This window comes from Tympanuchus pallidicinctus, unplaced genomic scaffold (assembly GCF_026119805.1).
Source record: "Tympanuchus pallidicinctus isolate F22 unplaced genomic scaffold, pur_lepc_1.0 scaffold13, whole genome shotgun sequence".
In the NCBI taxonomy this organism is placed as follows: Eukaryota; Metazoa; Chordata; class Aves; order Galliformes; family Phasianidae; genus Tympanuchus; species Tympanuchus pallidicinctus.
Genome location: NW_026294648.1, coordinates 13,950,785 through 13,977,621, shown reverse-complemented (window position 1 = coordinate 13,977,621; position 26,837 = coordinate 13,950,785). Strand labels below are relative to the sequence as shown.

Sequence of the window (26,837 nt, the reverse complement as noted above, 5' to 3'; positions counted from 1 at the left end):
GCGCTGAGCTCCGGGCAGCTCCATCAGTGTCACCTCAAATCTGTTCACCCGCAGACGGGTCTGGCCGGGCTGTGCTGCAGGCAGCACCTCGCTGGCCAGAGCTGTGTGTGGGGAGAGGGCTGTGGTGTGAGAGCACCCCTTCCATGCATGCATCCCACTCCCTGGCCACGTCCCCACACTGACTTGCGGGATCCCAAGGCACTGCCAACACTCTGTTCCCCAGAGCAGCAAGCTGATCTCTTTATTTTGTGGAACATGACTGGCACAGCCCAGCCGAGAGGGATTTGTGGGGCATTGCATCGCCTGCTGCAGCCCACAGGCACACTAGGCACAAGCAAGCACCGCGCTCCCCGTGGGACCCTCCCCACAGACGGCCATCCTCCCCACCTCTCATGATGTCCGTGATGACGGAGCTCTTCCCTGAGTTGTCCAGCCCCACGACGAGCAGGGTCACTTTCCTGGGGGCAACACCAAGTACTGAGCATCAGGGCTCCATCTGAGCCACTGTCCTCAGCCATAATGCTGGCTGCCAGCTCTGGGGCCTCTGGGTGAGGGAACAGCTTTACTTTAGCCAAGAGAGTGGCAGGATGGTGCCTGGGGAAAGGGTGAGGGCAGAGCTACCAGCACCAGCACCTGGAGCATCGTGGCTCTTTAACAGCAAATGTTTCCTGCCATATGGGGCTGGGCAATGGTACACACAGGGCAAAAACATTGTTACTTATATGGGAGCAGTTAATGATTTTTCTTAGCTCTTTTCCGCGTTGTAGCTAAACCACAGATAGCAGGGACATTCTATCAGCTTTTGCCCAGACCCAAGAGATTTTTCCTGTTCCTCAACAGTCATGTTTGGTCTGCAGTAACACGCTCCATCTGAGCATTTCCTCTTTGGTTTACATGTCAACAACATGAGTCATTTTCACCTTAAACACAAGCAAGAGCCTGCGTGGGCAGTGAGCTCCACCTCCAGCATTGCAGTACCACATTGACACTGCTGGGATGGAACCATAAACCCCCACATTGCAAACATCACCCACCTGCAATGCTCCTCCCAAGGGCTTAAAACCCAGTTCCATGGCACTGCATCCCTTGCCCTGCAACTTGGGGAGCCCCGGTGCAGCACCCCAGTGTCCCGCAGCTGAAAGCAGCATGGATTTACCTGACGGGCTCCTGCACGGCCTGCAGCCAGGTCCAGCAGTGTGAGAAGAGGTGGAACATGCTCTGCGCTGTGCTGTGAGCACCCGCAAACCCAGTGGCCCTGTGTGGCCCCGCGCTCTGTCTCTCCACTCACACCACAAACTCGCTCCTCTTGCATCTCCTTTGCGTAGCACCTGCTTAAACCTAATCTGGATTTACGTGATTTATTCCCTGCAGCCTCCCTAATCCACACAGGTCAGCCCAGGCTGCTGCATGCTGCTCTTCCATAATAGTTTGGAGGCTTGCAGAGCACAATCAACACACAGCTGGGCAGTGCTTGGTTGGGAGCGGGGAGGTGGGGGAGCTGTGAGAAGCACTCAGTATTCTGCTGGAGGTACCAGGCTGCTCTGCACACCCATGGCTGCTCCTGGCCCCGTGAATGCCTGTGCACCTCCATGAGAGTTGGTTGCCAGAAGCAGAATGGAGTCTGGGTGAGGATGGCACAGGGCTGGGCAATAGTGACAGTGGGGAGGAAAAGAACCAAGCTTCAGCTCCTTGATCTGCAGCCCCGCAGTGCTTATCTGGCTCCTCGTGTTTCCTGTTGCTTCCCACAGCCATGGCTGGTTCTCTGCAGGCAGAGAGAGGCTGTACAGGGGGGTGTGAGCCATAGCAGCTCAGTGAAGAACATGGAATCCAGAGGGATGAGGACATGAGATCTGCCAAAAGCCATGCCAGGAAGTATAGGCTACAGGATCCATGCTTCATTTCTCAGCAACAGCAGCCATACAGCAACCATACCAAAGTGAGCTGGGAATGCAGAGGTGATGCCAAGCATCCCATAGCACTCACACATTGGGGCACTAGCATGGCTATCCCCAGAAAACCCTGCAGTGAGGCACAACACACTGAGGCATGAGGGTGGGGCAATGCCTGGCCCCAGGTCAATGGCCCATGTGGGCAGAGAGCTCTCAGGGTTAATGATTGACTGAGGAAGTTTCTGTAGTCACACTGTGGCCAGGCACAGCCAACAGCAGTATTCAGGGCGATGGTGTGCCTGCATGCTCCATCTCTCTGGCAGCACCCCAGCCTGGCTGAGGTGAGCAGGTGGCACCCAAGGCTGTCACAAACACCGATTAAATGAGCATTAGAATCTCATCTCTGGCTGCCAGCAAGCAGCCTGCCTCCTGACATCCACACCCTCACTGCCTCGCATGTGTGTTCACCACCCCCTCCTACATGCATGGGTGCAGCCCTGATCCACTTCCCAGGGCCAGCAGTGGCTACGCCCCTGTCCCCTGCTGTCCCTGAGCCTGGGGGTGCTGTGACTGCGTCTGTGGTCCCTCCAGTATCAGAGGCCCCTGCAAAAGCACGACATGTGGAAGCCCTTTGCAGAAGGAGCTGTGCCCATATCACATGGACACACCAGTCCATGGCAACATGGACACACCTTGGGTGCCATGGACCCAAGGCAGCTTGGAGGCCAACCACCTCCTGATGTGCACACCTCCAGGAAAACCTCAAAAACGCACCCCAGAGCCCAGTGAAACCTGTGGGTGCTGGGAGAGGGCCGAGCCCTGAGCAATGGGCGTTCTGCTCCACCTGGGACGTGCTGTGGCAGTGGCTCAGGTTACAGGGCTGGCAGGGTGCCCGCAGCAGGCGGCCCAGGGACACACGTGTCCCATCTCCCTGCACGTCCTACAGCACAGGGACACCCCTCAGCAGTGCCAACAGGGGACCCTTGGGAGCCGTCCGAGTTTCCTTGGTGACTGTTGCCAGGTGAGAAACTCTAAGGCAGAATTTATCTTGGTGGAGAACAGGAGATGTTCCTCACTGGGGCTCTTACTGGACCCAGAGCTGTCACTGTGCTGGGCCAGGCACCTCGCTGAGAGCAGTGACAGTGGTGACAGCGGGGTCCCCGAGGGCAAGCTGTGCACGGGGTGCTGGGGCTGTGCAGCCTCTGGGATCACTGCCTGGAGGGCAGCACGTGGCGTGAGGCTATTTCTGCCCATTGGAGAGCAGCAGGCAAAGGAAGGAGGTGACACCACAGAGACCACGGAGAAGTGTGGAGGGAACACGGGCTGTGCTGTCATGGATCCTGTGAGTATGCACCGAGTGACTGCGGGCACATTGGGACAGTGCTGGGACCCTGGGGAGGTGCAGCATGGGGGAGCAGCAGTGACAGTGCTGGGGATGCCAGCACGCAGCAAGTGACAGCTTGCAGGGAAAGCACTGGGCAGCGCTGATAAGAGCACAGAGCTAGGGTGGCTGTAATAAGGAAATAAGAGCCAGGACCCCAGGGTGCCAGCAGCAATGCCTGCAAGCTGTCCTGCTCTGCTAGGGACCACATCTCCTCAGAGCCTGCCCTGAAGGCACATCCACCGTGCAGGGCAGTGCCATGCAGCTCAGAGGAGAGACACGCTATGCTGTGAGCCCATCGGCCGACGGCAGCAACCCTCTTACAGCAGCAGGCCCACATGCAAAGGCCTGCATCGTCCCTTTAAATCCCGGCACAGCTCTGCTGGCTGACACTAAACCCGATCACACGGGCTTGCAAATCCCAGCAGCTAATTACACCCCAGTGCCCCACAGCCTGGCTGCAGCTGCAGGTAACTGCTGCCCACGCCAGGAAACCTGTTGTTGGTGAGCCAGGACCGTGCGACGTTTGCTAACAGAGCGTGGTGAGCCGGTGGCTATTTTGGGCAGGGAGGCCATTTTTGTGGAGCACTCTCTGCCCCCCCCAAATGGCCCAGCTGAGCCCCACGGCGAACGCGGAAGCGGGGAGGCTGCTTTCAGAGAAGGGAGATAAGCACCTTTCTGCACTGCACAAACAAAAGTCTGCCCCAAACAGGCTGGGGCATGGCGAACGCCAGCTGAACACTGGCTGCTCTGCTCAGTTTTCTTGTTCTTTCTACAAGGGGAAGCTGACAGCTCACTCCTGCACCACGCACAAAGCTGAGCATGGAGGTGGGCAGTGCCCCGTGCTGCTCCTGTCCCACTGTGGACATGAGGGAAAGGAGTTGAACACAGAGCATCCTTCCTGCCTGCTGTGCACCATGTGCCTGCTGGGACCGGGGGAATCGCTCAATTAGAAGGAGCTCTTAGTCCTGGTTTTCTGTTTCAGCATCACCTGGTGGGACTGCTTTCAAAATGTGCAAGTATCCAAAGCAGGCAGCTTTCACTTTCTTGTGGAAGCAATGCTCCCTCTGGTCCGTGCCTGCTCAGCTCCATGCAGTGCCCTGGCCTGCAGTCAGACCTGGGGCAGACCCCAGTTTTCTCCCTGCATGAGAGTGAAGCTGTGGGAGGAAAAAAAGCAGCAAAAGCGGTTGCATGAAACTGCAAAGCAAATGGAAAAAAAATGTTTCCTCAACCAGAAACTATTCACAGACTGACGGGGCAGAAAAAAAAATACAGCTGAATTATTGAGAACGCACTGCAGAATCCAAACAGTTTCAGAGGGGAAAGCAAGCCATTTGCAAAGCTATTTCCAAACTAAGTAAAAAGTTCCTGGCTCCGAAACTCCTCCAAGCCCCAGCAGCTGCTGGCTCTGTGAGAGCAGGGAGCACACACAGGCTGCTGCTCCTTCTTGCAGCACATGGCTGGGAGATGCTGGGGAGCTGCATTCAGCACGTGGGGCTGCTGGGAGCCACGTACCGATGCTCTGTGCAGCACTGGATGGGGGTTTGTTCCTTTGCACAAAAGGAGGAGCACTACTGAGGTTGCTGATCCGGAAGGGCAGCGGTGGGGAGCAGCTGTCCTGCTGCTGTGCTCAGGGCTATATTTGGGAATCCAGCAGCTTGGCGTGTCCCAGCTTGGGAAGCAGTGTGTCCCGGGGTCCTAGTGCGATGGTAGAAAGGAGAGGAGAGAAACCACACTGGGAGTATGTGAGCAGCTCTCCTGCATCTGGGTGGGCTCTTTAAGGGTTCCTGCACGCTGCTCCCTGACAGCCCCAGCTTCTTCCTGCTCTCCTTTTAGAGGAGCAGAGCTGCTGGGCAGGCGTGTGTCAGGGAGCCGTGCCTATTTTCAGTGCTGGAGCCCTGCAGGAGGCTGCTCCCACCGCTATCTATAGCCTGGCTGCTGCACAAGTGCCCTCCCTCAGCCACGTGCAGGGAGCAGCTGCACAACCCCACATTTCACACGGTGGGTGGGCACTGTTGCTCCATCCCTGCGTTCACAGCGCATTGTGGGATTAATAAAATAATGAAATCCAGGATGAAGAACATAATGAGGTCAGGTTGTTCTCCTGGAGAAGGCACTGGAAAGAGGAAAGTGACATTTTCTAGGACTTGAGGGCATTGCCTCAGGCACCCCTGCATGTTGGGAGAGGCAGTTGCAGTGGGCAAGGGCAGGGTGTGGCTGCAGCACCCCAGTGGCCCAGTCCCAGGGTTGCAGAGGCATTAATGCAGGCACTGGGAGAGGCAGCAGCAGGTTGCCCTCTGCAGACACGCATCACTTTTATGGTCTGTTTACAGCGCTGAGCTCCACAGGTAGTGCAGCTCACAGGGTGACTCACGGTGTGCAGCAGCAAACACCCCTCTTCCTCCCCACACATGGGTCAGAGAATGGGATAATGATTGGTGTGGGGAGCGCCGTGAGGCTTTGTCCATCCGTTCCTCTGATGGTGCCGGTCTACAGACAGAGGATTGGCATTCTTGTCTTCTTAAACAATCGCTCTTAAATATTTCATCACGAAACAGGGAAGACAAAATTAAAAATATGATGACTCTGGGCCCAGGCATTGCTCAGCCAAGGGCTTGGTGACCTGCCAGGCTCCTGGGGGATGCTTTTAATTTGGATAAATGGAGGTTGCATAAATGATTTCAATTGCGCATCGCTCCTGCTGCAAACACTGAGGTGTGGGCGCAGTTGGCAGCGCCGCGCTGCACCATCACCCAATAATTTGTCACCCAATAACCCTGGCAGTGCTTTTGTCTCTGTAGAACGGGGGCAGATCTCACTTGTGGGGTCTGTGGGGTTTCACGCTTTGGGGTGTGCTATGAAGGGGGTTAGGATTAGGGCAGGCGATGGACATCCCTGCTGAGGGATGGATACCCAGTGCCTTTTACAAGCTACCACAGGCTTCCTGGTCTGTCTTGTGAAGTTGGGAGAACTGGCCGACCTCAAGTGCTCTGTGCCTCATCATGTCTGTCCCAGCCAGCCGCTGTGTGCCCAGATTGAGTAATCTGGCAGGCAGTGCAGGGCTGGGGAGCCAGCTTGTGCGCACCAGTGGCTGTCTGCTCACACAGTGGTACGCGGGGGGCAGGCAGAGCGTCGGCCCAGCATTGGCTGCTCCATGACCACCAATGTCAGGTAACCCAGCCAGCCTCATCCCTCTGAGTAGCACCCTGCTATCTGTGGACTTCACCGCCTCCCACTCGGATGCTTGCAGGAGCCACATCTCCTCCATCCAACCACCTACGGTCCCTCCCTGCCACCCATGGGGTGCCCCTGGCTGTAAGGCAGGGCTGCCCTCCTTCATGGCACCTCTGCCTTTGGGGACCCCCCACGCTGCTGCATCCCAGGGCCTTGGTGGAGGGGGTGGGTCTGGTCGGGAGAGAGCCAAGATACTCAGAGCACACAGAGGGCTGGTGAGGATGGGGCTGCAGGGGGGAGGGGATTCTTAGAGGTGTACCCGGCAGCGTAACAGGGGGTCCCCAGGAGGAGGGTCCGCTACCCGAGAGTGTCCCTCCCACTCCCCGCCGGGGCGGGCCCGGGAGAGCAGCCGGCTCGGCCCGCCCCCCCACCACGGTGATCGGGGCACGGCGCGGAGGCAGCTGCCGCCCGTCGGGGCGCCGTGCGGGGTTCGGCGCTCCGCAGCGCCCCGCTCCCCTTCCGCAGCGCTCCTCTCCCTCCCCTGCAGCTCAGGATGGCGGCGCGGCGGGGCTGAGCGGCGCCGGGGCCGCGATGGACGGCCCGGGAGAGGGGCAGCCGCCCGCCGCCGCCCCGTCGAGGGCGAAGCTGCCGCTCGGCATCGTCTTCTCGACGGCGCTGTTCTGCGGGGAGAGCGCGGCGGCTGCCGTCCTCTGCTTCTCCTACAGCCACTCCGACGACCGCTTCTGGCTGGCGCTCACCATCTTCTTCGTGCTCTGCCCCTCCGTCCTGGTGCAGCTCACCCTCATTTTCGTGCACCGCGACCTCAGCCGCGACCGACCGCTCGTCCTGCTCATGCACTTGCTGCAGCTGGGGCCCATCATCAGGTGAGCGCGGCGGGGACCCTGGCACGGCTCTGCACTGCACGACTCTGCACGGCACGGCTCGGTTCGGTTCGGCTCCCCGGCAGGGCAGAGCAGGAGCGCCGCGCACCGCTGTCAGCAGCGCTTTCCGCAGCGCAGCTCCTGCGCGTCCTGCTCCCCTCCCCGCTGCCTGCAGGACCCCCCCGGGCTCTCTCAGCCTGTTGCGTGCCTGCTGCCAAATGTGCTCTTCACACGGCTGCTTTGTGGAGTCAGCATTCCTCTCACTGTGGTTGCATTGTTGGGGGCTGAGATGCAAATCTATGCTGGAGTGGCTGAAGGGGTCTGTGGTCTAGGGATGTTGGGCTGTGGGCGCAGAGGAGAGGGACTGGGGGCTGCCACACCCCAGTGGGGACAGAAGGACGAAGGTGGATGTTGCACAAGCCGAAGAGGTGCTGTTCTCACTCCTGGGGAATGCTGCCGTGCCTCCCTGGCTGCTGTCATTGCTGTGCATGGGGGGAATGTCATGCCGGTCCCACAGCTCACCCAGCGCCTGGCCCAGAGGGCAGCTATGCTGGGGAGCACCAGCACTGCAGCATTGCCCCATCGGATCACGCTGGTTTACAGTGGCTGGCCCATTGCACTGAGCACTGCCACCAGCAGCTGCTGGGATAGGGTTTGGTGCTTGCAAGGGTCATGCTGAGCTGCTGGGGGATGCTGTGCCAGCTCTGGGGCTGCAGAGCGAGCTCAGCCTGCTGGGGAAGGCTGGTGGGGCACTGTGTGCATCGATTGCTTTTGGAGCCAGGTGCTGTGGTGAAATCATTTTCCCATTAGCTTGGAATAGGCCGTGAGCACTGATCTGGCAAAAGAATCAGTTCCCAAACCTCATTCCATTTGGGTTTGAAGCAGAGCAGTGGCTGTTTTCCCCATCAGCGCTCACAGACAATTACCTCCCGCTGGCCCTTGAGCCAGCCCAGCCCACAGGGAACCATGGCTGTGCCTGGTCCATGTGCTCTGCTGGTGAGACAGTGAGGCCAGCAGGGCCGGAGAAGCTGGTGGAAATGAAGGGGCTGGATGAAAGCTGCTGTGCTGAATGGTATCAGGAGGCAGCAGGAGGCAGTGGAGGAGGCCGCCCTCTCTGGAGCTGCAGGGTGCTGAGGGGATGCGCTCCGGAAGCCATGTTATCTGCTCCATCAGACATTGGCTTCCACCCCACTCTCTGCTTCCTGCTGCTCCAACTGAGGAGGAAGTGTGGAAGGTTTTTGAGATCAAACACAACAGCAGAACATTTCTCATGCTGTTGTGGGGTGCTCAACAGTGGGAAAACAGAGCCTGGGGTGCTTACGCCCTTCCTTTAGCTACCAATGGAGCTACTGCTCTTATACCAGCTACCCTGCACCACCCTTGCTGCTGGCCCCGCGCTGGACCCAAGCTCTGGAGTGGATGGGGACGCACTGGGGTGACAGTGGCCATTTGCCCACAGGTGTGTGGAGGCCCTGGTGGTGTACTGCTGGTCGGGGCAGGAAGAGGAGCCCTACGTCACCATCACGCGCAAGCGGCGGCTGCGCAAGGGCTATGAAGTGGAGCTGGAGCAGGAGGTGGGCCACTCGGTGCGCCGGCTGGCCACCCACCGCAACGCCTTCAAACGCATGGCCGTCATCCAGGCTTTCCTGGGCTCCACCCCGCAGCTCACCCTGCAGCTCTACATCAGCATCTTGGAGAAGTATGTCCCCATTGCACGAGGTAAGGGATGGGCTGTGTGCTGGGCACAAAAGCTCTGTCGTGGATGTGCGGGGCATGGTGGCATCTCAGGGATGTGGTGGAGCCTCGGGGGTTTGGTGGAACATCAGGGCATGGTGGTATCTTGAGGGTATGGGAGAATGTCCTCAACTGCACGCAGTGGTGTGGTATCCAGATGGGTCTCTACAGATACGCCCCATCCGGCCCTGCCACCCCTTGCCTTCCCTGAACAGCCCATAGAATTTAGGTACCTGCCCATCCCCTGGTTTGCTTTGCCAATGCTTTCCAGCCCACTGCAAAGCTGCAGAAGGTTGGGAGGAGCTGTCTGGGACCGAGATGCTCCCAGCTCCCAGGTGCTTGCTTGCTCCATGGAGCCATGTAACCACGTGATGCCCTGCCCACATAAACACTGTTCCTTTGCACAGGGGCAGCATTTCTTGCTGCTTCACACCCAGGTACAAACTCAGCTGGGAAAAGAGGAAGATATTGATTAGCAGAGTGAGGAAATCCCCGTGCTGCTCCCAGCATTATCTGACCCGCTGACCTCTCCTCCCACAGCCATCCTCATGGGCATCTGCCTGGTGTCGGTCACCTACGGGGCACTTGTCTGCAATGTCCTGGCCATCCAGGTCAAGTACGACGACTACAAGGTGCAGCTGCGCCCGCTGGCCTTCCTCTGCATCGTGCTGTGGCGCAGCCTGGAGATCTCCACTCGTGTGGCTGTCCTGGTGCTCTTCAGCACCGTCTTCAAGCACTGGATCATCCCCATTGCCTTGGCCAACCTGCTGGTGGTTTTCTTCCAGCCCTGGGTGCAGTTCTGGCGCAGTGGCACGCGGCTGCCCGACAACATCGAGAAGAACTTCAGCCGGGTGGGCACGGTGGTGGTGCTGTTTGCCTTCACCCTGCTCTACGCCAGCATCAACATGTTCTGCTGGTCGGCTGTGCAGCTCAAGTTGGCTGACCGGGACCTCATCGACAAGTCACAGAACTGGGGCCGCTTGGCTGTGTACTACGTGGCCCGGCTGCTGGAGAACACGGCGCTGGTCGTTCTCTGGTACTTCTTTAAGACTGATGTCTATGAGAACATCTGTACATTGCTGCTGGTGGTGCAGCTGCTGCTCGGCTACTGCCTGGCCATCTACTTCATGCTCCTCTTCTTCCAGTACCTGCATCCGTGCCGCCAGCTCTTCCGACACAACGTTGCTGATTTCCTCCACTGTGTCTGCTGCCGGCGGTCCCTGGACAGTGCAGAGCTCCTGGAGGCACCACATGAACCTGGTGTGAGGCACAGCATCGTCTGAAGCACAGCCTGGGAGTATGGACAAGGAGCTGTGGTGGCATGAGCCATGCTGAGGGCTCCATGGTGCTGTAGTGGCTGCAGGTGCTGGTGCCCTGCGCTGAGCCCCATGGTGTCAGGATACAGAGCATGCCAATTGCCTGGAACACACACACAGGGGACCTATGGGGTGTGCAGACCCCAGTGGAGCACCCCACGCTGCTGTGACCCCAGGGATGCTGCTCTGGGTCTGTTTTGAGCAGTAAAGAAACTTTGCTGTGGCTCTGCATCTGGGTGCTGGCAGGCAGCAGTGACTCACGTGGGTGGGGACTGCCAGGATGGGGCCAAACAGCACGCATGCACGCTGCCCGCATAAACTTCTCGTACTGCACCTGGGCAGGGGATCAAACTATGTCCCTGAGCTGAGGGCTGCAGTGCAGGCTCAGCAGCACAGCCCAATCTCTCCCAGCTGCTGCAGGTTTGCACTTGTCCTGCGATGGAGCCAATAAGGGGCAGGGAGGCTGTGGGTCTCTTCCTGCTGCTCCACCAGCACAGCTCTGGCTGTCAGCAGGCAGCGACCCCAGTTGTGACACAGCGTGATCCTGCCCAACCTGTTCCTTTGGCCACCAGGTGCCAACTGCTGTGCTGGTATGAGGTGTGGGTGCTGCGGTGCTGGACATCGCAGTGCTCACGATCCTGCTGCAGTGTGAATCCCCAGCAGCAATTTATAGGGCTGTCACTGCTGAGGGTGCTCAGCATCACTGGGTGCACAGCTGAAACACGCTGCACTGGCATGCTGAGCCCTGGCTGGCTCCTGGCACCAGCACAGTGGCACTGCTGTGCTCTGGGATGTCTCCCATCTTCTGCAATTCCTCTCGTGAAAAGTCATCAGGAGAGGCCAGGGAGGGTCGTGTTTGCCAAGCAGAGTCCTCTTCAATCCCCTGCCAGCAGGAAGTTCCTGCCTTAAAAAAGCACTCCTTAAAAAAGCTCCGTCCCCAAATGCTACAGGGGAGGGGAGAAGCAGGGCCGTGCCCCCACGTCCCTCTCTCTGCTGTGCCAGCTCCATGTGAGACCCCGTGGGACCCCTCACAAGGCTCCCCAGTACCTCATCACGGCCGCGGCTCCGGGCTCAGCCGGCGTTCCTGGAAGGAGCCTTTGAAACCGTGCGGCATTTCCTCCAAGACACCGTGGGGGAAAATCCCTGCAGCGCCGTTCCCAGGCCCGGGGCCGCTCCTGGGGCTGCTGCCTCCATAAAACGCGGGCGGGCGGCAGCGGGCTGCATTCGCTGCGGGTGGACGGAGACATCACAATATGGGCAACTGGCTGGTCAACCACTGGTTCTCGGCCACCGTCTTTGTGAGTGCACGGGGCTCAGGCTGCTGGGGGGCTGGAGGGGCTGGGGGGAAACTGGGAGCTGTCCTGGCTCTGCCATCCACGGAGGAACAAAGAACTCGTCCGTGTGAGTGATGGGCACAGCGCCGAGTGGTGGCTGTGGATCTCATGTAATGACTCCTAGGCTGAAAGGAAAGGTGGCCCCCAGTGCTCAGGGGTTATTTCTGCCTTGTATGCCTCTTCCCCCTCACAACCCAAATGTCCAAAATCCCCAACTGCTCACAGTGAGGTAGAGAAGCAGTGCATCCCTCCCTGTGGTGTCCAAAACCAATGGATGGAGAGTGCAAAACTTGAAACTGCCGTTGCTCTGCTCTACTGCTGTGGGCAGGGAGGCTCCCACTTGGGTTTTCTCCTCTCATGGAGTTGCTTGGTGCTGGAGGAGCTGCAGCACCCACAGCACTGCTGCAACAGCAGCAGGCTGAAACGTCTGGGAAACGGGGGAGGTGGGGACAGGTGCAGGAAATTGGGATATTTGCATATTTTAAATTGTTAAAGAAAAATAGAACTCAGGGCAGAGTGGTTTTGGGAGCTCTGCAAAAAATGCAGCTCCCATGCAGCGCAGAGCAGTGCAGGGAAGCATGGCTGTGCTGCAGGGCTGGCAGCATGGTGAGGACTGGCAGCTGCATCCCTGCAGCATTTCCTCCTCCCAGACCTTTCCGGCTCGGTAGCTGCCCCAGGCCCTTCCCTTTCTCAGCAACAGATATTTCCTTTATCTTCCTTTCCTCATTCCTTGTGCATGCAGAAGGATGGCATTGATGGGACAGTTATTTTGCAACACTCCTTCCCACCCTTGTTCCCGTGTCCCATCTCACCCGTGATGCCTCAGGAGTAAGGGAGTGGAATGGGATGCACTGCGCTGATGCCCTCTATCCGTGCCTGCAGCCATGTGCTGCAGGGTGAGAGGTCCTGGGGCTGGAGTTCCTCACAATCCTTGATTCCCCTGCAGGCGGCCTGGCTGGGCATCAACATCTTCCTCTTCACATACTACTTTCTGTTCTTCGACCGGGACGAGCGGTACTTCTACACAAGGGCCATCCTCGGGGTAAGGTGCTCCCAGCAGCACCCTGCCTGCCCTGGAGTCCTCCTGGCTGGGCTGCAGCAAGGCAGCGGCTGCAGCACCCCAGAGGCGTTCCTTGTCCTGTCCTCTTCCAGTTCACTTCTGCTCCATCCTAATCCCTTCCTTGATCTCTGTTCCCATCCCAGTATCGCTCCATACCAATACCCCTCCCACAGCCCCAGCCCAGATCGCTTGATCCCCCGCTCAGTGTTGCTTACCCCATCCCATCCTGGGGCACCTTGTCCCTGACACAGCAATAATCACCCATCCCTGTCTCCATCTCCTCAGTCTGCCTTGGCGTGGGCCCGGGCATCGGCCAAGTGCCTCAACTTCAACAGCATGCTGATCCTGCTGCCCGTCTGCCGCAATCTGCTCTCCTTCTTGCGCGGGAGCTGCTCGGTGAGTGCCCATGGGCAGTCCCACAGAATGTTTGTCCCCATCCCTGCTTCCGTCCCCATCCCAACCCTGCCACCTCTCCTTGCAGTGCTGCAGGAGGACGCTGCGCAAGCAGCTGGACCACAACCTCACCTTCCACAAGTTGGTGGCCTATGCGCTGGCCCTGTTCACAGGTAGCACTCTGCTGCTCACCCTGTGTCCCCCCTGAGCCATGTGGGGTGACAGTGGGTGACCGCCTGTTCCCCTGCACAGCTGTGCATACCATTGCCCATCTCTTCAACCTGGAGCGCTACAACTACAGCCAGCAAGCCAACGATGGCAGCCTGCCTGCTGTCCTTTCCAAGATGCACCTGCAGGACAGCAACAAGTGGCTGAACCCCATCCATTCCAACCAGACGGTGAGCGTGGGTCCACCGCTGCCAACCCCTTGCCCTGTGCCTACCCTGACCCCATCCTCCTGCCACCTCTGCAGACCGTCGAGTACGTGGCCTTCACCACCATCCCAGGGCTGACCGGGGTCATCATCACTCTGGCGCTCATCCTTATGGTCACATCTTCCACTGAGTTCATCCGCAGGAACTACTTTGAGGTCTTTTGGTACACACACCACCTCTTCATCATCTACTTCATCGGCCTCGTCATCCACGGTGTCGCGTAAGGCTTTTCCTGCAGGCTCCCAGAGCAGCAGAACAAGGGGCAATAGTGACAAACAGCCACTGTGGTGGCCGCATCTGCTCCAGGATGACCTGGATGCAGTCCTCGGTGGGAGGGGGCCCCATCCTTACACTGCCTCCCTGCAGCGGGTTGGTGCGTGGGCAGACGGAGGAGAGCATGAAGGAGGTGCACCCACAGCGCTGTGCTGAGTTCCTGGTGCACAAACCCAAGGAGTGCAGGCAGGAGTGCTGCAAGGAGCCCGAGTTTGGTAGCATCCCCGCAGAGGTAGGGATGGGAGTGGGGCTGCAGAAACCCCAGGCCCTAGCATACTCCGTTAGGAGGAGCAGATGGCCTGGGAGGCTCCAACCCCTTGCTCCCCTCCACTCCACAGTCCTGGAAGTGGGTTCTGGCTCCCATCATCCTCTACATCTTTGAGAGGATCCTGCGCATCTGGCGCGCGCGCCAGAAGGTGGTCGTCACCAAGGTAGGTGGTGAAGTGGTTGCACGGAGGAGGGCAGGGGCTGCTGCCACACAGGCAGCAGGGCCATGTGGGGCACTGAACCCTGCTGCCGGCCTCACAGGTGGTCATGCACCCTGCTAAAGTGCTGGAGCTGCACATGCAGAAGAAGGGCTTCCGCATGGAAGTGGGACAGTACATCTTTGTCAACTGCCCCGCTGTGTCCCTGCTGGAGTGGCACCCCTTCACCCTCACCTCAGCACCTGAGGAGGACTTCTTCTCCATCCACATCCGAGCGGCTGGGGACTGGACGGAGCGCATCATTGACACCTTCCAGCAGCAGAAGCTGGAAATTCCCAGGTAGCCTGGGGAGAACACCAAAAAGCCCCCCAGGGGTTGAGGAGGCCATGCTTCTTACCCAGGCCCTCCCTTGGCCAGGATCGAAGTGGACGGCCCCTTTGGCACGGCCAGCGAAGATGTGTTCCTGTATGAGGTGGCCATGCTGGTGGGAGCAGGCATCGGTGTTACCCCCTTTGCCTCTATCCTGAAGTCCATCTGGTACAGGTTCCAGCAGAATGACCAGACTCTCAAGACCAAGAAGGTACTGAGAGCCCCGTGGGACCAGCTGACCCCACACCTTGGGTTTCTCCGTGTTCAGAAGCACTTGGCTTCCTCATGCATGATATCACATCCTTCCCTTGCTCCATCTCGAGTAACACTTCTTCCCCATGCTACTGCATCCCAGATCTACTTCTACTGGCTCTGCCGAGACACGGGTGCCTTTGCCTGGTTCAATGACCTGCTTGCCTCACTGGAGCAAAAGATGGCTGAGTCTGGCAAGGCAGACTTCCTCACCTACCGGCTCTTCCTCACCGGCTGGGACACCAGCATTGTGAGTTGGCTGTGGGTGGGCATGGCTGCAGGGGGCTGGTGGTGGCTGTGGTACTCATTCTCACTGCTCTGCCCAGGCCAACAACGCAGCACTCAACTTCGACACAGTCACGGATACAGTGACGGGCCTGAGGCAAAAAACCATATTTGGGAGGCCTAGGTGGGACATTGAATTCTCAGCGGTGGCCACAGCCCACCCCAGGTGAGATATGGGGGCTTTGGGGTGTCGAACCAGGAGGCATCGCCTGGTCCCCAACACCCACAGCCCCTCGCTGTATGCAGGTCGGTGGTTGGTGTGTTCCTGTGTGGTCCGGAGGCACTGGCAAAGGTCTTGCAGAGATCCTGTCACCAGCACTCCAGCTTGGACCCCAGAAAGGTCAAATTCTACTTCAACAAGGAGAACTTTTAAGCGGGAGCCAGGATGGGACCACGGGCAGCAGAGAATAACCAGCCTGCTGCTCTCACTTCTCTTTTTGAAGAAACTCTGCCTGGAATGAGCATCAGCTGAAAAGCTTTGCATGAGAACCAGGCAAGACAGCTAGATCATCCTTCATAAGAAGAAACTCTGGGTTCACAGACTGCTGCCTCCTTGACCCTACAAAGGGTCCCTGCGAAGGGAAAGGAGCCCAGCTCTCAGCGCAGCCCCCCATGAGACACGCATTGGGATGGACCGGAGCAGCACGCAGGTGCAGACCAGCAGGAGGCAAGGGGAGCCCAGCAGGCTGGGCAATATGGTGGGGTCAGACGTGACACCAGGGCACTAAGGGCCAAACACACCCCTCCCGATTTAAGTGTCCCTCTCCATAAAACTGTAAATTAAACTTGTTTTTCCTTGCAATAAAAGCCATGGGTGGTGTCTCAATCTGTGCAAGTGTGGAGGAAGCCCGCTGTTTGCCCCCCGTTACTGGGCTGCAATAAAAAGGCAATAAACCCTCGGGGGTGAAGTGTGGGGTGGTGGAGATGGCTGTCCACCAGCCTTCTCCCTCTACAGAGGCTCACAAGCACCAAAGAGCCATGTCTGCACCAACCACCAGGCACAAACCAGCACACAGGCAGACTTCAAGTGCAAAGATAACTAATTCTGCTCAAGCATATGCACAAAGGAGGAGAAAAACACCCTCCCAGGGCAGACAGGTGTGGTAAGCGATACAGCAATTGGATACAGAGCCCTTCTGCTCTTGTCAACAGGGATAGAAAGCTGAGCTCCTTGTCATGCCCTAGAGGAGGGCACAGCCAGACTGACCTGCATGATGGGGCACCCACTGTTTCCTGGCCCACGGGCTGCTGTTACCAGCCAGACACCTTCCATGGGCAGCTCACCCTGTTTGGTAGCCAGCACATTCCAGCTGAAAGGTGCTAAGAGTACCCATGGTGCTTAATGGTCCCCCAGTGCGTCCTTAGCCCCAAGCCTGATAGCCCATCTGTCTCCCCAGATGACAGTTTTAGCTTCCTGCACGTGACTGCCTCCTTCCATGTGCTGCCCCTGCTCAGCTCACCATCCCAAGGTGCTTTCTAATGGATTCCCAGTAAACAAGAAATCCCAGCAGTTGCTCCTGCCCCTGTATTGCTGGGAAAATGGTGAAGAACCTGAGAAATTCAGCCCAGGACAGAGATAGGCGAGGCTGTTCCCAGCAGTCCTCCTGCCTATGAGGGACCATACAAGGCAATCTGAGACACGGCTTTACTCAAACCCTCCTCCCACTTTATTTCAAACATCATAAAATATACACACAGAAAAAGGAATGAATTGGGAGGGAAAACCTTGGGTGGCAAGGAGGAACCTCTCCCTAAACGCAGCATCAACTCAAACAACAGGAAATGTCTGCCATGGAGCACCTTCTCTGCCCATCACACACCTGCCAGGCCTGTGAGAAGGGGAGGGAAGTGAGCATTAGCAGGGCCACCCTGCACTGAACAGCACTCTGATTCACCGCAGGGGAGCAGGTATAGGCCTAAGGACATCACCTGTCAGGGTGCCCCCGTGGATTTCTGGATTTGCTCCTTTAGAATAAGGATGCTTTGCCGTTGCTCTGGGGGCAGCATGGCGATCTGGTCTGCTGTCAGCTGCAGAACCTGCATGATCAGGGCTGCCTGAGGAGAGAAGGGAGAGTCAGAATTGCTCTCTGCCAGCATAGCCATGGGTTACCACAGACAAGAAAGAGGTGCTGAATGGATTAAGTTTCCTCTGCAGCAGGACAATGGAGCTGCCCAAGCCCTGAGCAGAGCAGAGTACAATAACCTGCTCCAAATGCAACAGGAAATAAAACAAGTTCTCTGAAACATGGTTATCTTCTGTCATGGTAAGGCACACAGAAAGCACTACCACTACTCTCATTATCTAACCCCTTCCCACCCCTTCACTCACCTTCTCATGATCCTGGGGGGTGACCTGGCTCTGTCCAGGACTAAAGCCTCCGGGCTGACCAGCTCCCTGGACCCCTGCCCCAGGAATGCCCCCTCCTTGCATGCCAGCCCCTGCCATGTTAGGAACCTATGGGTACAAGAGAGAGGATAAGGGCTGAGGGGTTCCTGGACTCAGCCATAGACACAGGAACATAAAGCAGTCTTTTTACTTCCAGGACACACTGCTGTGCAGGAGGTCTTCCACCTCCAACAGTCACATGCATACCTCTCACCCAGCCCTGCCCACAAGACACCATCAGTGCACAGTCAGTCACACAGAGCTGTACCTGGCGGGGCCCCTGTGGACCGCTGGCTCCCATATTAAGTGGTCCGGGACCCTGTATGCCACCTGGCATCGGGCCGCGTGGGTTGGGACCAGGCCCTCGAGGCTCCAGGCCTCGGGATTCCATGACCCTGGCCTCCATGGCCCTGGCTTCAAGCACTCGTGGCTCCAGGACCCGTGGCTCCATGCCCCTTGGCTCCAGGCCCCTCGCCTCCATCACCCGGGGCTCCAGCCCTCGTGGTTCCAATCCTCGCGGCTCCAGCCCTCGGGGATCTCTTCCAACTGCAGAGGAACAACAAGGCAAGCTGTAGAAGGGAGCAGTGCCATGGAGTTATGGGATTGAGCTCACTGCCTTCTCTGCTGGGAAGCTGACAAATGCCAAGATGTAGGGCTGGGGAAAAGGAGACATGCCTGGAAGAAGCCCCTCACTCTGTGGGACTGTTCCTCATGCCTTAGGTTCATTTCTCTGCCCAAACCCCCTTTTAAGTCTTGAGTTGAGTCAGTGAGCTCCACTCTGCCCCTCTGTCTGCATGCTTTAAGCCACCCATTATTTCATGCCCCCTCTCTCACCTCGAGCATCCATCAAGGGCCCCCGCGGCTCTCCCATCAGTGGTCGGGGTTCTCCCATGGGTCCACCCCTCATCTCATGGGGGGGGCCACGGCTATCGTGGCCAGGCATATGATGCATAGGGGCTCCTTGGTGGGGTGGCCCAAGGTAACCTCTGATGCAGAGAGACGAGGAGAGCAAAGCAGGAGGAGGAGAAAAAGCAAGAGAGTAAATCAGACACTGGCTTGGCACGGTCTGGGCAGAGCGTTGGGATTGCCCCCAAAGCCGGCCGCTGGCAAGGCTTGCACAGGGATGGATGCTGTCAGTCCCATGTCACAGTGCTGCCAATAGCACCCTGGGGATGCCCCATCCCTGGGGAAGGGGACTGGTCCCCATGGCTGGCAGCACACAGGCCTCCAACCAGGCAGCAGTGACTCCCGGAAGGCTCGTGCCATCCCTGTCCTTAGTGAAGTCACCCCTGGGCAGGGAACAGTGCAAGGGGCTCCTCTCCTTCCCTCTCCCCTCACCTGGGCTCCACATCTCCAGTGACTGAGAGCAGGGTCCCTCCACGAGGGTCATTCGGGGCATCTCCCAAAAGGCCTCGGGGCGGCGGGCCACTAGCAGGTAGAGGTCCACGCTGCATAGGGGCCCTCGGGTCTGGCATGGGCACTGCCAGGGAGACATACAAGAACTTGTGAGGACCTGCACAACCAGTGCTGCGCTGAGACCGTCCCCCAGCCCCCTCAGGGCTGGGACGTGCACTGCCTCTCGGCTTCCCGACACAGGCAAGTGGGCTGTGCTGATTGCTGAGGGAGCAGTCCCTGGGATAAGGCCAGAGAGCACAGAAGCCCCTTCCCTGGATGCTCATTACATCACTCTCTTTTCCCCTCTGGTTCTGTCTCAGGCTTCTTACAACACCAGGTGCTCAGAGTGCGGGTGCCCCTTGGCAATCCTAAGAGCATGGGCCAATGTGAGACCAGGTGCAAAGCAAGACCAGGAAAGCTCCTGTCAGAGAAGTGCCTAAGTGGGCTGGATCCTAATTGAAGACCCTCTCCAAACAGGCACTCGTTTCCACTGGCGACTCTCTGCACGGCATTATCTTGCTCTCCTCTCCTGCCCCCAGAGGAAATCCTGCCTCCTCCTAACCCTGCCAGGCTACACGGAGTGATTCCAGTCCCCGGCCCTGAGCACAGTGTGGTGACAGCTGCTCTCACACACTGCACAACGAGCTCCAGGACAGCCTGGAGCAGGCAAGCGCCGCGATACCTTGAACGCGTTCGATAGACGCAGGCCTGGCAGGTCCCACGGGCGAGAGCTGCAGGGTCCCTGGGCAAGCAGCAGAAAAAGAGGGAGAAGAGCAGACACGTAAATAGTGTATGCACACATGCACACAGCCTTGGGGACGGTGCTGTCTTGGCCTGTAGGATCACCTCTGCTCCCTGGCATCCCCCAGGACACCTGTTGAGAAGATGCTGCCAGTCTGGCTGTATCAGCAACTTCCACCAACACCACGTCTGCCACCACAGGTATGGAAGGCAGCTCGGCACAAAGTGCCAGGCTGGGCGCAGCCCTTTCTTTTCTCACTCTGTGAACATGCAGGGAGCGGAGTGAACCTTGCCGCAGGAAGTCCTGCCAAGAGAACTGGCACACTGCAGGGCCTGCTGCAGCCCACAACAAGTCAGCTCCTGTCCCTGCCTGCAGCTGCCTTGGGCACTCCCCAGCACTGGTTTTCTGTCTGCTCTTCAAAACCTTTTGGGTATCAGTGAAACTGCCAAGAACTGCAGGATTGCTCTTGGGACGATGGTGCTCACTCTGAGAATAATGACAGTCAGCTGCCTTTAGGACACTTAAGACTGGAAGAACTCAGAACAGGTTTGCCACTCTGCTGACACAAGACCTGAGATACAAATCTAGGCGACGGAGATGTCAGAGCCCTGCATGTCTGGAAGAACAGGAATGCCTCACTTTGGTTGCCCTAAGCACGGGGCAGCCGCTCAGTGCTGAATGGTAAGGAATCCAGTTCCAGGGCTGGGCTGTACAGACCGTGCCTGCAGAGGGAGTGAGGGCCAAGCAACTGCCCGTTGCAGAATTCCCTGCCAAGCCTCGTACTCACTATCACAAGCAAAAGCGAAGACCCAGCTCCCTCTGCTGGGCACGGCACAGAAAGACACAGGCAGACACTGCAGCAGCATAGCTGCTTCCCAGCATCCAGGCAGCAATGAAGCAGGGCAGGGACTGGAGAAGAGCAAGCTCTGCCTGCCTGCACAAGCATAGGGACAGACAGGGGCTCATAGGCAGATAGAAAACACAGGCACATCCCGCCCAGTGGAATGGCAGCTCTCCTGGCTTCCAGGATACATCTGCACAACACAGTGTAGAACTGGAAGCAAACTGGTGCCTAGGCTGGAGTCCTGGATGCAGGAGAGCTGTTATCACAGCCTCGCACCTAAGCAAATAAACTCAGGCGTGTCTCAGTGCTATAGGAGCTGCCATGTCACCAGATGCAGCAGCAACAAGGCTGCACATAGCAGGCAGAGGTGTGAGGCAGCTCGCTGTGCAACATTGTTCAGAACCCATAGCCTGGGCTCCTGCTGGAGCAAGGTTCATGTGATACATGGCATGAACTTAACCTCTGATGTACCTTGTCCACGCTCCAATGGCACAGGCCCTCCTCCAGGCATGCCGACCTGCGGCTGCAACCCACCTGATGGGGAAAAAGCAGAGGTAAGACACATTCGTTGTTGTCCCTATACAACCAACTCATTCCTTTGGACCCAAATAACTACCCCCTCCCAGCTCCTGGAGCAACATCTGGAGATTTATTTTCTTGCTGTTGGTTGCCCATGGAGGTAAGCCAACTTTCTGAACTGCCACTGACAGCAGTCACAACCACTGCATGGAGTACAAGTGCCCCCATGGGGCCCAGCCCTATGGTTAGGGGAAGATACAGTGGGGCTGTCTGCAGGACCCACATGCCCAGGGCAGCCTGGACACCGCTCAGTCAAAATCCACACACTCACCTCCTGGAGCCATGGGGCCAGGGCCAGGGCCCTGCACGGCAGCTGCCATCTGTCCTGGGGCTGGCACTCCTCCCTGCATAGGCGGCTGCATCAGAGGGGGAGCGCCATTTACATGCATGCCACCCTGTCCAGGAGAGAAACCAGGCCTCAGCAAAGCCTGTCAGCCCAGCTGGGAAACCTGGGCTGGTAATGCCACTGCTCCCCAGCATGGTACATGTGCCCCAATAGCTCTTACTATGGGTTGTGGCTGGGATGATGGAGTATTCTGTGGGTTCATCTGGGCATTAGGCCCTGGCCCGGGTCCTGGTCCTGGCCCAGGTCCTGGCACAGCCTGCTGGTTGCCTGGGATCAGAGGAGGAACGCTGGTCTGACGATGCAGGATTTTCTAGAAGCAGAAGAAGGAGAAAGAAGTTATCTTCTACTCTCCACAACAGGCTGCTGCCAACGTCCTACCAGCCCCAGTCAAGACAGTGAGGGACAAACCAGTGCAATCTCTGGATCGACGATCCTCATTACCACCTGGGCCTGTAGCAGGGCATAAGCCAGCTGGGGGTTCTGCAGCAGCATGTTCCTGGCTTCCTGGGGGCTGTTCTGGACACACAGCTGAGAATACACATAGAGATCAGCACTCTAGCAAGGCATGATATGGCCAATCAGGGCACAGGCAGCTGTGGTAGAAGGTGCTCATGCACAGAGCAGGGAGCATAGCTCCCTTCTTCACTCACCTTCATCTGCTTCATCAGCTCAAACATCTGCTCGGGCGGCAGACTCGCCACTGCACGGCTGATGGACTCAGGGGCATCCTCAGGATTGACAGGGTCCCCATAGGGTGACTCTATGATAGGTGCACCTGTGCCCAAGCCTGCAACAGAGTTTGTGATATAAGCTGCAACCTCAGAAGGCAGTGTGAGCTAGTGTTTAGAACTGGCTGCTCATAAGAAGGGTAATGCCATGCCATTAAAGGAAGGCAGCAAAAGCAAGGAGATCTGGAAGGAGAAAACAACCTTAGCCCACATCCCCTCTGCAAAGCTGTTTGCTGGGTCACTTGGAGCAGGCCAGCTCTGCCAGCCTCACAGAGCCAGGTACGTACTGCAATGCCAAGAAGGCCAGGCCCAGTACAGCATCAGCGTTCTCTGGCACAGAATTCAGACTCACTCTTCAGCTCCTCCTTGTTCTTCTCGCTGGCTGCATTGTCAACACGGAGGGCCCTCCCACTGAACTCCCGTCCATTCAGGTTCCGCATGGCACTGAGGGCCGTCTCCTGGTCCTGGTACTCACAGAAGCCATATCCCTTTGGCTTTCCTGTCTCCCTGTCATACACCAACCTGCACAGCAAGAGGAGAGCCATCACCACTAAGGGCAGCCTGCAGCTGGGAGTGAGTAAACATCCCCGCAGAGCTCCTCAATAGAGGAGCTCTCAACCCATAGCTCTCAACAGAGCACAGTTAGGATGCAGTGACGCAGCTGGTCTGGCTGTGGATACAGCATGCTCAGGTTCACGCGGCAATGCTCGGGCTCTATCCCCAGCTCTCAACACGGAGCACGGCCCTCACGCACCCCCAGCACACTGCCGGCCCCGCGCGGGCCCAGGCCTCGCTCCCCCCTGTCCGTTTGAAGGCCGCTCCGCCGCGCACGGAGGGGGAGCAGAGGGGACGACAGAACCGCTCTCACCTGAAGCTGACCACGGGTCCGACCTCGGAGAAAATGTCCTTCAGCTGCTCCTCCGTGGCCTCGTACGGGATGTTCCCCACTGCGGGAGAAAGACGGCGGCGCTCAGCCCGCGGAGCGGAGGGCGGGAAGCCGCAGAGCCGCAACTCGGGCAGCCCGGCCCGCTGCCACCCCCCGCCGCGCGGCCCTCACCGAAAACCGAGCGCAGGGAGCGGTCCACGGCCGGGTCGCGCACCGACAGCCCCGCCATGCTGCCCGGCGCTTCCGGTCGCCGCGCGCCGCTTCCGGTCCCCGCGCGGCACCGTGCCCCCCCCCACTTCCGCCCTCACCTAACGTGGCGGCGGCGGAACGCGAGCGGAAAACGGTCCGGAGGGAAACGGCGGCTTGTGCGGTAGGGCTGGGGGACGTGAGTGCGGGAGCGGCCCGGAGCGGGATCTTCACGGGGCTGCCGGGTGGCTCCGGGTCGCGGCTGTGCGGTGCGGGGCAGGGCCGGGCCATGAGACATCACCCGCCGGGTCCGCCACCCTTTGGTGCTCTCCATCCCTGGGTGCCACATCCATTGGTGCCACATCCATTGTTGCCCCCCATCCCTTAACGTCCCCCACTTCTGAGCCCCCCATCTCTCGGTGCTCCCTCCCTTGGATCCCCTGTCCCTCAATGTCCCCCGTGCCCACGCAGCCCCATCTCCCTCGTGCTCCCTCCGAGCTCAGCACCCCCACATCCCACACGTAGGTGCCACGTTCCCGTTGGCCGTCCGTATCTCTTCGTCCTCTGCAATGGCTGCGGGGGGTGGCACCATCCCCGCGCTGGTCACGGAGCCACGCTTTGCCCAGCACCTGAGGTGAGCTGGGAGGGAGCCGAGGGCCCCTGAGGTGCTCTGGCTGCAGCGGGACTGGGGAGGCTGCAGGGGGAAAGGAATGCATGAGGCGGCCCTGGCCCTGCAGGCAGCGTTTGGAAGAGGCCCAGCTCTTGGATACCCGGTACCGGCTGCAGAAGGTGCTGGGGGGCAACGTGGCCCTGCCTGTGCTGGAGGGGAAGGCAGCGGAGCAGTGGCTGCAGGACAAGGAGCTGCAGGGGCCGCCCTGCCGGCTGCTCTGTATCCAGGTGGGCACAGCCCTGTGTTGCCTCCCAAGCACAGGTTCAGGCTGATGGCCTCACTCACTGTGTCCCTCCTGCAGGACCCTGTCCCCTCAAAGGCTGCCAGCGTGCAGCCGCCCGCCCAGAAGCTGCGCTGTGAGCTGCGCAGGCTGCTGCTGGAACTGGGAGAGTGCTGGTCAGAAGAGCTGGAGCGCGATGTGCCCCGCACCTGGCAGCGGCATGGAGACTTGATCCTGCTGAGTGAGGACAGCTTCAGTGCTGCGCTGTGGGCAAAGCTGGGTGAGCAGAGCGGAGCTGCCCACAGAGCTGCTATGGGGGGGCTGCCAGCATCTCCCAGTGCTCCCGGCATGGCTGCATTGCAGGCCCTGTGCTCTGGGAGACGGTCGCCTCGGCTTTGGGTGCACAGCGCCTGGCCAAGCGAGGACGGGTGTTGCCAGACAAGATGCGCTCCCCCAGTGTCACCCTGCTGCTGGGCCACAACAGCTGGGTGGAGCATGTGGACAATGGCATTCGGTAAGAGGAGCAGTGATGTGGGACACAGCATTGAAGCTGAGAGAGGGAGCTGCTCTCACTGGTGGTGTCTCCCAGGTACACGTTTGATGTGACAAAATGTATGTTCTCCCCTGGTAATATCACGGAGAAGCTGCGAGTGGCCTCGATGCAGTGCTCTGGGGAGGTGCTCGTGGATCTCTATGCAGGTAACAGCCCTTGGGGGTGGTGGAGGGGTTCTGCAGGGCAGATGGAGAGCAGTGATGCGGGTGCTGATGGCATCCAGATGGATGTGGAACAGTATTAACTCTGCATGAAGAATGAAATGGGTTGGAAAAATGGTCTGGGACCTGTCTTAGAACTCCTGCCCCATCTGGAAGCCCTCAGCACTGCTGTCTCTCCTGGGATCACACCGAATCCTTGGAACAATCTTGTGCTTAGGCTCTGCAGAGCACTACTCTGTACTTAGTACTGCTCACAGGAACCATCTGCATCCAGTGAGAAGGTTTGTCCTCTTTTTGATCCTGGAGGTTGTTTCTGAAAATGTCCTGAGTATATTGGGTGTGATGTGCTCCTGTAACCAGCTATTGCTAACTGAAGCAAACAGCTGGTCTGTTTTCTCCTTTGCTATGAATGCCTGGGGACACGGCATCAGGCTTCTGTGTGTGGAGAGCTCTGTTCTGTATGTAGGAAAGTCAGCATTTCCTATTTGTGCCACAGAAAGAAAGAGGAACTCATAGAGTTGCTCTTGATCAATTAAAACAAACACCAGACTTGACACTTCCATATAGGCTGGGAGCAGAACAGGATAGCAGCATTAATGGGTAAAGGCAAACCACAAAATAAGTTTCTCTGTAAATACTTTTTAAGATGAATGTTGGTTTTATGGGATGAGAGGGAAATGAAAATCCATTTTGCAGGCATTTCCCCAATACCTGGGGTAGTTCTACCTGAGCAGAGCAGATGCATAGAACTAAGGGTGGTAACCCACATCCTAAGCTGCCTCTGGGGAGGAGAGCAGACCCCAAGGGGTACCTGCCCTGTGCCTTCTTTTCTGCTATCTCCTCTGTCCCCAGGGATTGGGTACTTCACACTACCGTACCTGGTTCATGCGGCTGCTGCCTTTGCCCATGCCTGTGAGTGGAACCCACACGCCCTGGAGGCCCTGAGGAGGAACCTGGCACTGAATGGTGTGCAGGACCGCTGCCAGATCCACGCTGGGGACAGCAGGCAGGTGGGCAGCACCCCTGGCATGGTGCTCTGCCCTTCTGTGGGCCCCGTTCACCATCCTCCTCCTCCTCCCAGCTGCAGCTGAGGGATGTGGCTGACCGGGTGAACCTGGGACTGATCCCCAGCTCTGAGGAGGGCTGGCCTGTGGCCTGCCGCGTCCTGAAGAAGGGCACGGGAGGAGTTCTGCACATCCACCACAATGTGGAGGCTCGCCCCGTGCCTCCTGTTCTGAAGGATGAGCAGAGACTCCCAAAGGAATCCAACTCTGAGCAGGAGGATGAAGAACACCGGGCCTCCGAGGAGATGGAAAGCAGTGGGCAGGAAGTGCTGGCAGCCAGGGTCAGGCCTGAGTGGTGGAGCTGGGCTGAAGCAGCTGCTGCGCGGATCAGGGGGCTGCTGACAGAGCTGCACAGCCAGCCATGGCAGACCAGCATCCTGCACATCGAGGCGGTGAAATCCTACGCACCCCATGTGCATCACATTGTGCTGGACCTTGAGTGCCACCCAATGCCACCCACCTAGCTGGCCACGGGGCCCCAGCATGGCTCCAGGTCTGGATTTTGCCATCTGGATGTGGTTTACATCCTGTGGTCCCGGGTGGCAACAGTGCCCAGCAGCAAGCCGGGCCCCTGCCATCCCTGCACCTTGTCCAGGGCTGCTGTGTAAGGGGAGCTGTGCTCAGCTGAGCTGCACAGGGACCGTGTGATAGCAGAGGATGGAGTTGAGGATGCCCATAGTCCCACCCCAGCTCTGCCTACTGCTGCCCAGTGCAGGGACATCGCACTGCCTTGGATGTGTGCTGGCACTTTCAACCCTGTTTTCACATTGAAGAGCTGCAGGGACAAATAAAATAAACGTTTGTGCTGGGCTTTGTTTTGGTGTGCTCTGGTGCATGCTCTGTTAGATATTTTTGTTTGTTTGTTTTTTAGTTTTTT

At 58.3% G+C, this 26,837-nt stretch overlaps 4 protein-coding genes across 17 annotated transcripts; 3 read left to right on the top strand and 1 right to left on the bottom strand.

Annotated features, from left to right (window-relative positions):
• Window positions 1–2,788: 2,788 nt before the first annotated feature.
• Window positions 2,789–10,606, top strand: XKRX (XK related X-linked). Of its 2 annotated transcripts, none has more exons than XM_052673236.1 (4): window positions 2,789–2,910; window positions 6,992–7,328; window positions 8,785–9,044; window positions 9,600–10,606. In XM_052673236.1, the coding sequence occupies exons 2-4, from the start codon at window positions 7,036–7,038 to the stop codon at window positions 10,340–10,342; spliced, it is 1,296 nt and encodes a 431-aa protein (XP_052529196.1). In that variant the 5' UTR covers window positions 2,789–2,910; window positions 6,992–7,035; the 3' UTR covers window positions 10,343–10,606. The 2 variants fall into 2 exon arrangements, with proteins under 2 accessions (XP_052529196.1, XP_052529195.1); XM_052673235.1 differs by having other exon boundaries at window positions 2,789–3,231.
• Window positions 10,607–11,523: 917 nt separating this feature from the next.
• On the top strand, window positions 11,524–16,007 carry NOX1 (NADPH oxidase 1). Of its 8 annotated transcripts, XM_052673233.1 has the most exons (13): window positions 11,524–11,673; window positions 12,656–12,751; window positions 13,055–13,165; window positions 13,251–13,335; window positions 13,415–13,560; window positions 13,635–13,816; window positions 13,963–14,101; window positions 14,208–14,300; window positions 14,398–14,633; window positions 14,712–14,874; window positions 15,019–15,165; window positions 15,242–15,366; window positions 15,447–16,007. In XM_052673233.1, the coding sequence occupies exons 1-13, from the start codon at window positions 11,629–11,631 to the stop codon at window positions 15,571–15,573; spliced, it is 1,695 nt and encodes a 564-aa protein (XP_052529193.1). In that variant the 5' UTR covers window positions 11,524–11,628; the 3' UTR covers window positions 15,574–16,007. The 8 variants fall into 8 exon arrangements, with proteins under 8 accessions (XP_052529193.1, XP_052529191.1, XP_052529187.1 ...); XM_052673231.1 differs by having other exon boundaries at window positions 14,712–15,165; XM_052673232.1 differs by lacking the exon at window positions 11,524–11,673 and having other exon boundaries at window positions 11,709–12,751.
• An 837-nt stretch (window positions 16,008–16,844) lies between these two features.
• On the bottom strand, window positions 16,845–23,383 carry CSTF2 (cleavage stimulation factor subunit 2). 4 transcript variants are annotated; one of them, XM_052672778.1, is made up of 15 exons: window positions 23,278–23,383; window positions 23,089–23,167; window positions 22,573–22,742; window positions 22,143–22,279; window positions 21,901–22,020; window positions 21,653–21,802; window positions 21,418–21,541; window positions 21,039–21,101; window positions 19,664–19,723; window positions 18,925–19,066; window positions 18,421–18,572; window positions 17,855–18,132; window positions 17,530–17,655; window positions 17,130–17,255; window positions 16,845–17,029 (listed from the first exon to the last, which is right to left on the bottom strand). In XM_052672778.1, exons 1-14 carry the CDS (start codon window positions 23,333–23,335, stop codon window positions 17,133–17,135), a joined length of 1,782 nt encoding a protein of 593 aa, XP_052528738.1. In that variant the 5' UTR covers window positions 23,336–23,383; the 3' UTR covers window positions 16,845–17,029; window positions 17,130–17,132. The 4 variants fall into 4 exon arrangements, with proteins under 4 accessions (XP_052528738.1, XP_052528739.1, XP_052528740.1 ...); XM_052672779.1 differs by lacking the exon at window positions 19,664–19,723; XM_052672780.1 differs by lacking the exons at window positions 23,089–23,167; window positions 23,278–23,383 and having other exon boundaries at window positions 22,508–22,630.
• Window positions 23,334–26,768, top strand: TRMT12 (tRNA methyltransferase 12 homolog). 3 transcript variants are annotated; one of them, XM_052672788.1, is made up of 8 exons: window positions 23,401–23,476; window positions 23,818–23,926; window positions 24,030–24,189; window positions 24,264–24,462; window positions 24,546–24,696; window positions 24,772–24,881; window positions 25,749–25,906; window positions 25,978–26,768. In XM_052672788.1, exons 2-8 carry the CDS (start codon window positions 23,862–23,864, stop codon window positions 26,422–26,424), a joined length of 1,290 nt encoding a protein of 429 aa, XP_052528748.1. In that variant the 5' UTR covers window positions 23,401–23,476; window positions 23,818–23,861; the 3' UTR covers window positions 26,425–26,768. The 3 variants fall into 3 exon arrangements, with proteins under 3 accessions (XP_052528745.1, XP_052528747.1, XP_052528748.1); XM_052672785.1 differs by lacking the exon at window positions 23,818–23,926 and having other exon boundaries at window positions 23,334–23,476; XM_052672787.1 differs by having other exon boundaries at window positions 23,398–23,926.
• The last annotated feature ends 69 nt before the right edge of the window (window positions 26,769–26,837 follow it).

Excerpts from the sequence above, each read along its gene's own strand:
- XKRX (XM_052673236.1), top strand. The coding sequence starts at position 7,036 with ATGGACGGCCCGGGAGAGGGGCAGCCGCCCGCCGCCGCCCCGTCGAGG. Across the intron at positions 7,329-8,784 it reads CAGCTGGGGCCCATCATCAG|GTGTGTGGAGGCCCTGGTGG; the intron begins GTGAGCGCGGCG and ends ATTTGCCCACAG. Across the intron at positions 9,045-9,599 it reads GTATGTCCCCATTGCACGAG|CCATCCTCATGGGCATCTGC; the intron begins GTAAGGGATGGG and ends CTCCTCCCACAG.
- TRMT12 (XM_052672785.1), top strand. The coding sequence starts at position 23,334 with ATGCTGCCCGGCGCTTCCGGTCGCCGCGCGCCGCTTCCGGTCCCCGCG. Across the intron at positions 24,882-25,748 it reads GCTCGTGGATCTCTATGCAG|GGATTGGGTACTTCACACTA; the intron begins GTAACAGCCCTT and ends CTCTGTCCCCAG. Across the intron at positions 25,907-25,977 it reads ACGCTGGGGACAGCAGGCAG|CTGCAGCTGAGGGATGTGGC; the intron begins GTGGGCAGCACC and ends TCCTCCTCCCAG.
- CSTF2 (XM_052672778.1), bottom strand. The coding sequence starts at position 23,335 with ATGGCGGGGCTGTCGGTGCGCGACCCGGCCGTGGACCGCTCCCTGCGC. Across the intron at positions 23,168-23,277 it reads CTCCCTGCGCTCGGTTTTCG|TGGGGAACATCCCGTACGAG; the intron begins GTGAGGGCCGCG and ends TTTCTCCCGCAG. Across the intron at positions 19,724-21,038 it reads GCCATTGGAGCGTGGACAAG|GGACCCTGCAGCTCTCGCCC; the intron begins GTACATCAGAGG and ends CTGCTTGCCCAG.
- NOX1 (XM_052673226.1), top strand. The coding sequence starts at position 12,551 with ATGGGATGCACTGCGCTGATGCCCTCTATCCGTGCCTGCAGCCATGTG. Across the intron at positions 12,752-13,054 it reads ACACAAGGGCCATCCTCGGG|TCTGCCTTGGCGTGGGCCCG; the intron begins GTAAGGTGCTCC and ends CCATCTCCTCAG. Across the intron at positions 13,336-13,414 it reads TGCGCTGGCCCTGTTCACAG|CTGTGCATACCATTGCCCAT; the intron begins GTAGCACTCTGC and ends TCCCCTGCACAG.